The 11735-nt window shown below is 51.4% G+C and overlaps 1 protein-coding gene across 1 annotated transcript in view; it reads right to left on the bottom strand.

Moving 5' to 3' along the window:
• Positions 1-1311: 1311 nt before the first annotated feature.
• The window catches only part of nme6 (NME/NM23 nucleoside diphosphate kinase 6), a 30055-nt gene continuing 19631 nt past the window's right edge, over positions 1312-11735 (bottom strand). The window contains exons 4-6 of the mRNA XM_072514653.1: positions 5849-5888; positions 5542-5702; positions 1312-1567 (exon numbers count right to left, since the gene is read on the bottom strand). Of these exons, the coding sequence (XP_072370754.1) occupies positions 1389-1567; positions 5542-5702; positions 5849-5888 (380 nt within the window). The 3' untranslated portion in view covers positions 1312-1388. The remainder of the gene's footprint in view (positions 1568-5541; positions 5703-5848; positions 5889-11735) is intronic.

Raw genomic sequence — 11735 nt, 5'->3', positions numbered from 1 at the left:
AGTATTGCGTACAGTTCTGGTCACCGCATTATAGGAAGGACGTGGAGGCTTTGGAGCGGGTGCAGAGGAGATTTACCAGGATGTTGCCTGGTATGGAGGGAAAATCTAATGAGGAAAGGCTGATGGACTTGAGGTTGTTTTCGTTGGAGAGAAGAAGGTTAAGAGGAGACTTAATAGAGGCATACAAAATGATCAGGGGGTTGGATAGGGTGCACAGTGAGAGCCTTCTCCCGCGGATGGATATGGCTGGCACGAGGGGACATAACTTTAAACTGAGGGGTAATAGATATAGGACAGAGGTCAGAGGTAGGTTCTTTACGCAAAGAGTAGTGAGGCCGTGGAATGCCCTACCTGCTACAGTAGTGAACTCGCCAACATTGAGGGCATTTAAAAGTTTATTGGATAAACATATGGATGATAATGGCATAGTGTAGGTTAGATGGCTTTTGTTTCGGTGCAACATCGTGGGCCGAAGGGCCTGTACTGCGCTGTATTGTTCTATGTTCTATGAATGCAGTGAGGCTGCTGTGAATGAGCAAGTAGATGAGCTGCAAACTCACCATCCGTTATTACAAATATACGGATCCTTTATTTGACCATAAGTTTTAAGAATCACAGTGAGAGTCAGATTGCTGGAGCAATAGCAACAGCAAGGAGAAAGCAAGTTCAAGAAAAAAACTTCCTCCACTGTCTCAATAAAAACCGTTTATAAATGAGCTGTTTCATGGAGCTGGCTTTGACAATAAAACCCTGTATTTCCATGGTGGATTGATGCTATCACAGTCCTTATACTGAGTCAGGGAGACATTAGAAAAAGGCTCTAACCAGATTGAACTAGAGCAACATTGATCAGGGGTGCAGACCACAGGAACTGACCAATGGGCAGGGTGACCACAGGCACTGGCCAGGCGCAAGCTGACCGACCATCAGCATCCACAGAAACTTTGGTCAGCTCAATTCCCCATAACAAGCATCAGAGTGACCCGAATCGCCCGCGCTCAGCGCCCTCGGGCTGCACCTGTGCTCAGCCCCCCCCAACCCCGGGCCCCGCCCATACTTAGCACCCCCGGGCCCCGGCCACACTCAGCACCCCCGGGCCCCGCCCACACTCAGCACCCCCGGGCCCCGCCCACACTCAGCACCCCCAGGCCCCGGCCACACACAGCACCCCCGGGCCCCGCCCACACAGCACCCCCGGGCCCCGCCCACACAGCACCCCCGGGCCCCGCCCACACTCAGCACCCCCGGGCCCCGGCCACACACAGCACCCCCGGGCCCCGCCCACACAGCACCCCCGGGCCCCGCCCACACACAGCACCCCCGGGCCCCGCCCACACTCAGCACCCCCAGGCCCCGGCCACACTCAGCACCCCCGGGTGCCGCCCTGGTCAGTGTCCTTGAGACTGGAGCAATTGCTCCGGCTGCGTCCTGAGCAGGTGCACTTGTTTTTCGGAATGGTAGAAGTATTGTCCTTGTCGATAAGACATCTCCTGGGTGCTGAACCACTGCTGCTCCTTGAACTCAGGGAAGAAGAAGGAAATTTCCTTTGCTGCAGATTCTGGCGAGTCTGAGAGGTGAAAAATGAAGCAACAATCAGAACACAACTGAGATGGGGGACATTTCAAAACTTTCCGATCTGACAGCGGAGAGAATGACCACGGGGTGGGATCGGGGTTAGAGAGCGCTCAGGGAACCTGTTCAACCTCTGCTTACTCACCGATCCCTGTTCAATGTGTTTAGATTCATAGCAGCCATTCAGCCCATTCTCCAGAGACTGTTTCTTTGAAAGAACGATCCAACTAACCCCATTCACCCAGCTCTGTCCCCATGGCCCTGTGCACTTTATCATACATCAGTGAAGCTAGCAGTTCAAACCAAGATTATTTCAGGATGGAGTGTGCAGCCTGTTAGCAAACACACAGCCAGCGTGTAGCACGGTCAGTGTGTCTTGAATAAGTGCGTTCCAAACCAGTTAATAAAACCAACCGGGAACAGGGAGGGAGTGAAACCAGGCGCGGATTCACCAAGTTTCCTCCCTGCATTAATATGCTGACCGTGTTTGATAAGCGTCACCGGAGACCAGCCGCAAGACCAGAGACCGGATGGGAGCCGACATGTGGGACATTCAGCTTGCTTGCTCTCAGCTTTTGCTGCAGTTGCCAGTATTGTCAGAGTAACTGAGTGACGGCATGAGGGAGTCGGGTTGGGATAGACAACTTTGCAATGCTGACGCAAATCATGGATTCAATTGGAAAGCAGCAGACGGTTTATGATCCAGAATCATACGCTAGTTACAGAACAAGCGGACACCAGTCAGCACATTGCGCCTACTCTCTGAAGGATGAATTCACCTCGTGCCACTCCCCAGCCTTCTCCCCTGAACCCTGCACAGTCTTCCTTCCAGATCAGAATCCAATTCCCTTTCTCTGTAACTGTCATCTTCTCCTTAATCAATAATGCCACATCTCCCTTTCCTGAACATCTTGCATCGAGGAATACTCAATAGTCCTGCCCTTTGAGCCAGGTCTCTGTTACAGCCACAACATCATACGATGCAATCTGCACCAGTCACCAGTGGTATTTACCACACTTCTCACATTCCCCACGTGTACAGGAATCCTGATTTAGACTTTGTTACTTTCCCTCCACCTATTAGCTTCTTATTCCAATGTAATGCTGCCTGGCTCTACCTGTATTGTGTGAAGCTTGGTGTTCCTCTCGGAGATATTATTCTGGTTCCCACATCCTCCACCAGCACTGGGAAAAATCTCCCCACAAGGAAATCGCTCCTGGCTCTCTATGTACAACCCGTCCGGCTTGTACAAGTGCCATTTCTCCCAGAGCTGCTTCCAATATCCCAGAAATCTAAAGGCCTCCCCTCCTGCACCAACTCTCCAGCCAAGCATACATGTGCTTTATCCTCCTGTTTTATATGTAGATACAAATTTGGAGGAGGCCACTCGGCCCCTCGAGCCTGCTCCACCATTCAATAATATCATGGCTGATCCGATCGGAACCTCAACCGCACATTCCGGCTGACCCCCGATAACCTCTGCTGCTGACCCCCGATAACCTTTCTCCTGCCAACCCCCGATAACCTCTCTCCTGTCGAACCCCGATAACCTTTCTCCTGCCGACCCCTCGATAACCTTTCTCCTGCCGCCCCCGATTACACCTCTGCTGCCGACCCCCGATAACCTTTCTCCTGCCGACCCCCGATAACCTTTCTCCTGCCGACCCCCGATAACCTTTCTCCTGCCGACCCCCGATAACCTTTCTCCTGCCGACCCCCGATAACCTTTCTCCTGCCGACCCCCGATAACCTTTCTCCTGCCGACCCCCGATAACCTTTCTCCTGCCGACCCCCGATAACCTTTCTCCTGCCGACCCCCGATAACCTTTCTCCTGCCGACCCCCGATAACCTTTCTCCTGCCGACCCCCGATAACCTTTCTCCTGCCGACCCCCGATAACCTTTCTCCTGCCGACCCCCGATAACCTTTCTCCTGCCGACCCCCGATAACCTTTCTCCTGCCGACCCCTTGATAACCTTTCTCCTGCCGACCCCCGATAACCTTTCTCCTGCCGACCCCCGATAACCTTTCTCCTGCCGACCCCCGATAACCTTTCTCCTGCCGACCCCCGATAACCTTTCTCCTGCCGACCCCCGATAACCTTTCTCCTGCCGACCCCCGATAACCTTTCTCCTGCCGACCCCCGATAACCTTTCTCCTGCCGACCCCCGATAACCTTTCTCCTGCCGACCCCCGATAACCTTTCTCCTGCCGACCCCCGATAACCTTTCTCCTGCCGACCCCCGATAACCTTTCTCCTGCCGACCCCCGATAACCTTTCTCCTGCCGACCCCCGATAACCTTTCTCCTGCCGACCCCCGATAACCTTTCTCCTGCCGACCCCCGATAACCTTTCTCCTGCCGACCCCCGATAACCTTTCTCCTGCCGACCCCCGATAACCTTTCTCCTGCCGACCCCCGATAACCTTTCTCCTGCCGACCCCCGATAACCTTTCTCCTGCCGACCCCCGATAACCTTTCTCCTGTCGACCCCCAATAACATTTCACCCTCTTGTGAATCAAGAATCTCTCTCGCTCTGCCTTAAAAATATTCACAGATTCTGCTTCGACTGCCTTTTGAGGAAGAGCGTTCCGGAGACTGAAGACCCTCTGAAATGTTTTTCCCTCATCTCCACCTTGAATGAGCAACCCCTTAATTTTGAAACAGTGACCCCAAATTCTAGGTTCTCCCACAAGAGGAAACATCCTCTGTACATCCCTCCCTGTCAATACCCCTCAGGACCTTACATGTTTCAACTGAGTCGCCTCTCACTCTTACTCCAGTCGATACAAACCTAACCTCTCCAACCTTTCCTCATAAGATAACCCGCTCATTCCTGGTATTAGTCTAGTGAACCTTCACTCAACTGGTTCTAACACATTTACATCTTTCCTTCAATAAGGAGCCAACACTGTACACAATACTCCAAATGTGTTCTCACCAATGTCCTGTACAAATGAATCATAACCTCCCGACTTTTGTAATCAATTCCCCCTCCCAGTAAACAGTAACATTCTATTAACTTTCCTAATTATTTGCGGAGTCTTTATATCTATACTCATTTGCCAGTGGCACTGGGGGTAATCTATAGAGATTACTAATTCTGAGGTCTGGTTTACTAATTTCCTACCTGACTCCCTAAATGCTGACTGCAGCACCACATCCTTCTTTCTACCCATGTTGTTGGTGGCAATGTGGAGCATGGCGGCTGGCTGCTCATTCCTCCCGCTCAGGGCACTCAGTGACACCAAGGAGGCAACGTAGCAGCCTAGAGTCACCCATGGCGCCATTAACTGTTGAATCACCATCGCCCTTCCAGCTGCCTTCTTCAACTGTACTGCTGAGCACCCTCCTCTTCCCCTGCCCGTATAGCTGAGGCAGCCGTGGTCTTGGCTGTGCAGCCCCCCCCCCCCGCCCCCACCACGTCCGTACAGCTGAGGCAGCGGTGGCGCCGTGGTCTTGGTTCCGGCTGCACTCCCCTCATAAACCATCATCTTCAGCAGACTTCAGAAAGGATTGCTGATTGGAGAGAGAGCTGCACTCAAGAGGAATCCAGCACCATCTGCCTGCTCCTTTTTTAAATTTTCTGGTGGTCACCCGTTTCCCCCTCCCTGCACCCTCGTCAGCTGAGGATTGACTACATCTGTTAAGAGGCTATCCACAAACTGCAGAAGCTCCTGGCCTGCACAGCAGTAACAGCAGCTGCTGCTCCAGTTCTGAACCCTGGAGCTCAAGCTGTAGTGAGTGACAACACTTCCTGTGCAGCAAGTCCCCACACAGCAACAGTGGGGCCAGCCCAAGCCTTATTACTGCTACTAATGAAGGGCAATAATAAGGGCAGGTAGACGTTGAAGATAAACATTCATTTTGTTTGGGCTTCAGAGGTCGAGGAAGAATGTTACCTGGCCTTCCAGTGATCGCTCACTGAAGCCCTGTTTGAAGGGAGCCCGGGACCTGGGATCCTCACCTGAGCCATGTGTGGTGTTCCTGGTATCCGTGAGCCCATAGTTGCCACGGATGGATTCCGGGGCGGAGTAGCGAGCTCGGAACACCCTGGTGGGCCCCATCAGCTGCCGCCAACGCAAGATTGCATCGTCCTGAGCCAGGATGTACGCTCTCAAGGGACCACTGCCAAACAGAAGAGAAACGAACAGCAAGGTGAAAGGCAGGGCAACTCTACCAACATCCAGGCAAAGGCGGCACTGCCAATGCCAGACTTTGCAATACCACCATCAGAAATCTGGACTGTGGATTGTAGTGCCTGCAAAACATACCTGGTCATGAACTCCACCACTCGCTGATAGAAGAATCTACCTACAAATATAAACATTAGGAAAAAACGGAAAAGAAAATTATCCAATCAACAAGTATTGTCCATTCTACTAAACAGGGACTTTAACTTCTCACTTTAAATAAGGCACTTCTGACAGTACAGCACTCCGTCAATACTGCCCCCTCTGACAGTGTGGCCCTCCCTCAGTACTGACCCTCTGACAGTGCAGCACTCCCTCAGTACTGACCCTCTGACAGTGCGGCACTCCCTCAGTACTGACCCTCTGACAGTGCAGCACTCCCTCAGTACTGACCCTCTGACAGTGCGGCACTCCCTCAGTACTGACCCTCTGACAGTGCAGCACTGCCTCAGTGCTGACCCTGTGACAGTGCGGCACTCCCTCAGTACTGACCCTCAAGACAGTGCAGCACTCCCTCAGTACTGACCCTCTGACAGTGCAGCACTCCCTCAGTACTGACCCTCTGACAGTGCGGCACTCCCTCAGTACTGACCCCTCTGACAATGCAGCATTACCTCAGTGCTGACCCTCTTGAGAGTGCGAAACTCGCTTAATACTGCCCCCTCTGACAGTGCAGCACTCCCTCAATACTGCCTCCTCTGACAGTGCAGCACTCCCTCAATACTGCCCCCGCTGACAGTGCTGCACTCCCACAATACATGTGGGAGGAAACCAGAGCACCCAGAGGAAACCCACGCAGACACGGGGAAAACGTGCAGTCTCCACACAGACAGCGTGCGTGGGTTTCCTCCGGGTACTCCGGTTTCCTCCCACAAGTCCCAAACGACGTGCTTGGTAGGTGAATTGGACATTCTGAATTCTCCCTCTGTGTACCCGAACAGGCGCCGGAATGTGGCGACTTGGGGATTTTCACAGTAACTTCATCGCAGTGTTAATGTAAGCCTACTTGTGACAATAAAGATTATTATCATTACTGAGGGAGCACTGTAGTGATGGAGAATCAGTACTGAGGGAGTGCTGCACTGTCAGAGGGTCAGTACTGAGGGAGTGCTGCACTGTCAGAGGGTCAGTACTGAGGGAGTGCTGCACTGTCAGAGGGTCAGTACTGAGGGAGTGCTGCACTGTCAGAGGGTCAGTACTGAGGGAGTGCTGCACTGTCAGATGGTCAGTACTGAGAGAGCGCCGCACTGTCAGAGGGTCAGTACTGAGGGAGTGCTGCACTGTCAGATGGTCAGTACTGAGGGAGCGCCGCACTGTCAGAGGGTCAGTACTGAGGGAGTGCCGCACTGTCAGAGGGTCAGTACTGAGGGAGTGCCGCACTGTCAGAGGGTCAGTACTGAGGGAGTGCTGCACTGTCAGAGGGTCAGTACTGAGGGAGGGCTGCACTGTCAGAGGGTCAGTACTGAGGGAGTGCTGCACTGTCAGAGGGTCAGTACTGAGGGAGTGCTGCACTGTCAGAGGATCAGTACTGAGGGAGTGCTGCACTGTCAGAGGGTCAGTACTGAGGGAGTGCAGCACTGTCAGAGGGTCAGTACTGAGGGAGTGCTGCACTGTCAGACGGTCAGTACTGAGGGAGTGATGCACTGTCAGAGGGTCAGTACTGAGGGAGTGCTGCACTGCCAGAGGGAGTGCTGCACAGTCAGAGGGTCAGTATTGAGGGAGCACCGCACTGTCTGAGGGTCAGTACTGAGGGAGTGCTGCATTGTCACAGGGTCAGTACTGAGGAAATGCTGCACTGTCAGAGGCTCAGTACTGAGGGAGTGCTGCACTGTCAGTACTGCCTCTCCATCAGTACAGTGCTCCCTCAGTATTGCCCCTCCATCAGTTCAGTGCTCCCTCAGTACTGCCCCTCCATCAGTACAGTGCTCCCTCAGTACTGGCCCTCCATCAGTACAGTGCTCCCGGAGTACTGCCCTCCAGCAGTACAGTGCTCCCTCAGTACTGCCTCTCCATCAGTACAGTGCTCCCTCAGTACTGCCCCTCCATCAGTACTGTGCTCCCTCAGTACTGCCTCTCCATCAGTACAGTGCTCCCTCAGTACTGCCCCTCCATCAGTACAGCGCTCCCTCAGTACTGCCCTCCAGCAGCACAGTGCTCGCTCAGTACTGCCCTCCAGCAGTACAGTGCTCGCTCAGTACTGTCCCTCCATCAGTACAGTGCTCCCTCAGTACTGCCCCTCCATCAGTACAGTGCTCCCTCAGTACTGCCCTCCAGCAGTACAGTGCTCCCTCAGTACTGCCCCTCCATCAGTACTGTGCTTGCTCAGTACTGCCCCTCCATCAGTACAGTGCTCCCTCAGTACTGCCCTCCAGCAGTACAGTGCTCGCTCAGTACTGCCCTCCAGCAGTACAGTGCTCCCTCAGTACTGCCCCTCCATCAGTACAGTGCTCCCTCAGTACTGCCCTCCAGCAGTACAGTGCTCGCTCAGTACTGCCCTCCAGCAGTACAGTGCTCGCTCAGTACTATCTCGCAGACACTGTGGTGCTCCCTCTGTACTGCCCTCCAGCAGTACAGTGCTCGCTCAGTACTGCCCTCCAGCAGTACAGTGCTCCCTCAGTACTGCCCCTCCAGCAGTACAGTGCTCGCTCAGTACTATCTCGCAGACACTGTGGTGCTCCCTCTGTACTGCCCTCCAGCAGTACAGTGCTCGCTCAGTACTATCTCGCAGACACTGTGGTGCTCCCTCTGTACTGCCCCCTCAGATAGTGAAGCATTTCCTCATCGCAACCCACCGACAGGTTGATCCTTTGTAACTTCAATTCAACTAAAGCCACCCAAGTTTCAGGTACTGACCTTTATAGAATCTAACCATCTCGTCCTGACATTCAACAGCATTTCCATCGCTGAATCCCCCACTTTATATCCTGGGGGTTACCACTGACCAAACACTGAACTAGTCCAGCCGTTCAAAAGCAGCTCAGAGGCTGAAAATTCTGCGGTGAATACCTGACCTCCTGACTCTCCAAAGACTGTCCCGCCATCGGTACGGCACGAGTCAGGGGTGCGATGGAATGCTCGGCCTTTTCCCGGAGCTCAGCTCCAACAACACTCAAACAGCTGCTTGGTTGTGCTGAACTTGAGTTTTGCTGGGGGGAAAAAAAGATACATGTCGCTGAAGCTTTTGTTTTGCACTCATTGAGACAAGAATGTCGAATTTCAAAGCACCAATTCATGCTGTGTAAGAAAATGCTGAATGTTTCGCAAATGACACTGACATAGAGGGGACACTAGTTGCTTGCCGCATTCTCCAAAGTAATGCCTCGATCTATTAGAGTCCACTTGCAAACCAATCAGCACCCTTTTTTCCTGCCCTGCAAATTGCTGCTGCCTCTGAATTTTGGCATCTTTCCTGAGGAGTACAAGACAAAAAGCTTCAACAGTATTGTCTCTTTATCAGCAACACTGAAGTCCCTCGACACCATCTGGAATAATGCAGCCCACTTGATTGACACCCCATCCCCCCACCTTCAACACTCGCTGCTTCCATCACTGACACAGAGTGGTAGTAGCGTACACCATATACAGGATGCCCTGCAGCAACAAGGATCCTTCATCAGATTTCCCAAGTTGTATTCAAGAAAATTGACATTGTGTTCCCAGTCCAATCACGGCGGTGATGTCGCTGACCCTGGTTCTGGGGAATGAGGTGGAAGAAATGGATCAAGTGCCAGAATGGGAAGAGTGATCATAAGGTTTAAAAAGATAAAAAGAAAATCAGAGAAAAAAAAGTTATTGATTGGGTGAAGGCGAACTTTAACGGGGAGCAATAGATCTGGCCCAGGTAAATTGGTATCGAGGATTGCTGGTAAAACTAGAACGGTCGTTCTTTGAAGAGAAGATAGTTTGGTCACATTAGAGGCAGATTCTGACGAGTGGGGGAAAGTTTGGACAAACAAAGGCAGAATCCAGTGGCTGATGAAAGACATGACAAGGAAGACGAAGCGGAAAAAGGAGACGCGTGACAGATGTCGGGTTGACAATATAAACGAGAACTCGGCTGACCATCAGAAGGGAAGTGAGAAAAGAAGCAAAAAGAGAGTGTGAGAAGAGACATAAAAAGGAATCCAAAAAGTCTTCTCTAGGCAAATAAATGGTAAAATATTGCTAAAAGGAGGAATAGGTCCGAATGGGGGGCAGAAGGAGGACTTACACTTGGAGAAAAAGGGCATGTGAGGTCCTAAGTGACCACTTTACATCAGTTTTTAATCAAGGAAGATGTTGTCCAATTCATAGTGAGAGAGGAGGTGGCGGAGACGTAGGATGAGCTAAAAATAGGTAAAGAGGAGATATTAGAAAGGCTGACTGTCGTGAAAAAGTTGCAAAGTCACCAGAACCGGATCAGATTAATCGAAGGATACTTAGGGAAGTAAGGGCTGAAACTGCAGAGGCAATGGTCAAAACCTCGTCCTCCTTCGGTATGGAGATGGTGCCAGAGACTGGCCAGAAACTCGAGGCCAGTCGGTGATGGCGGAAAAACTTTTCGAAACAATAATTTTGGATAAAGTCAATAGTCGCTTGGACAACTGTTAAGGAAAGCTAGCATGGGTTTCAGAGAAAACTGTGTTCCACTATTTTCACATGAATTTTCTGATGAGAAAACAGAGCTTTGATGAGGGTATCACAGTTGATGAAGTTTATATGGACTTCCAAAATGTGTTTGATAAAGTGCCACATAACAGCCTGTAAAGTTGAAACCCATGGGATAAATGGCATAGTGGCAGCGTGGATAGGAAGTTGCTGACCCACAGCAAGCAGTGGTGAATAGGGTTTGATTCGGACTGGAGAAAGGTGTGGGTTTCCCAGGGTCGATATTGAGGCCACTGTGCATCTTGATCGAGATTAATACCTAGACTTGCCTGGGCAGGGCACAATTTCAACATTTGCAGAGGACATTGAATGTGAAAGTATTGTGAACTGTGAAGAGAGTAGTGATGAACTTGAAGAGGACACAGGCAAGTTGGTGGAACGGGCAGGCACTTATTGAAAGTTATTGCTGAGAAATGTGATGGATTCTGGTGAGAAGAATGAGAGGCAATAAAAAGGATACCATTCTTGCAGGAGCAGAGAGACCCAGGAGTATATAGAACATTACAGCGCAGTACAGGCCCTTCGGCCCTCGATGTTGCGCCGACCTGTGAAACCACTCTAAAGCCCATCTACACTATTCCCTTATCGTCCATATGTCTATCCAATGACCATTTGAATGCCCTTAGTGGTGGCATCCCCTGCTGTTGCAGGCAGGGCATTCCACGCCCTTACTACTCTCTGAGTAAAGAACCTACCTCTGACATCTGTCTTATCGCCCCTCAATTTAAAGCTATGTCCCCTCATGCTAGACATCACCATCTGAGGAAAAAGGCTCTCACTGTCCACCCTATCCAATCCTCTGATCATCTTGTATGCCTCAATTAAGTCACCTCTTAACCTTCTTCTCTCTAACGAAAACAGCCTCAAGTATCTCAGCCTTTCCTCCATAAGATCTTCCCCCCCATACCAGGCAACATTCTGGTAAATCTCCTCTGCTACCTTTCCAATGCTTCCAACATCCTTCCTATAATGCGGCGACCAGAATTGCACGCAATACTCCAAATGCGGCCGCACCAGAGTTTTGTACAGAGGCAACATGACCTCATGGCTCCGAAACTCAATCCCTCTACCAATAAAAGCTAACACACCGTACGCCTTCTTAACAACCCTCTCAACCTGGGTGGCAACTTTCAGGGATCTATGTACATGGGCACCGAGATCTCTCTGCTCATCCACACTGCCAGGAATCTTACCATTAGCCCAGTACTCTGTCTTCCTGTTATTCCTTCCAAAATGAATCACCTCACACTTTTCTGCATTAAACTCCATTTGCCACCTCTCAGCCCAGTGCTGCAGCTTATCTATGCCCCTCTAGAAACTT

Source organism: Scyliorhinus torazame, chromosome 1 (assembly GCF_047496885.1).
Source record: "Scyliorhinus torazame isolate Kashiwa2021f chromosome 1, sScyTor2.1, whole genome shotgun sequence".
In the NCBI taxonomy this organism is placed as follows: Eukaryota; Metazoa; Chordata; class Chondrichthyes; order Carcharhiniformes; family Scyliorhinidae; genus Scyliorhinus; species Scyliorhinus torazame.
Note: the sequence above shows the minus strand (reverse complement) of the source record. Positions and strands in the feature narration are given on the sequence as shown.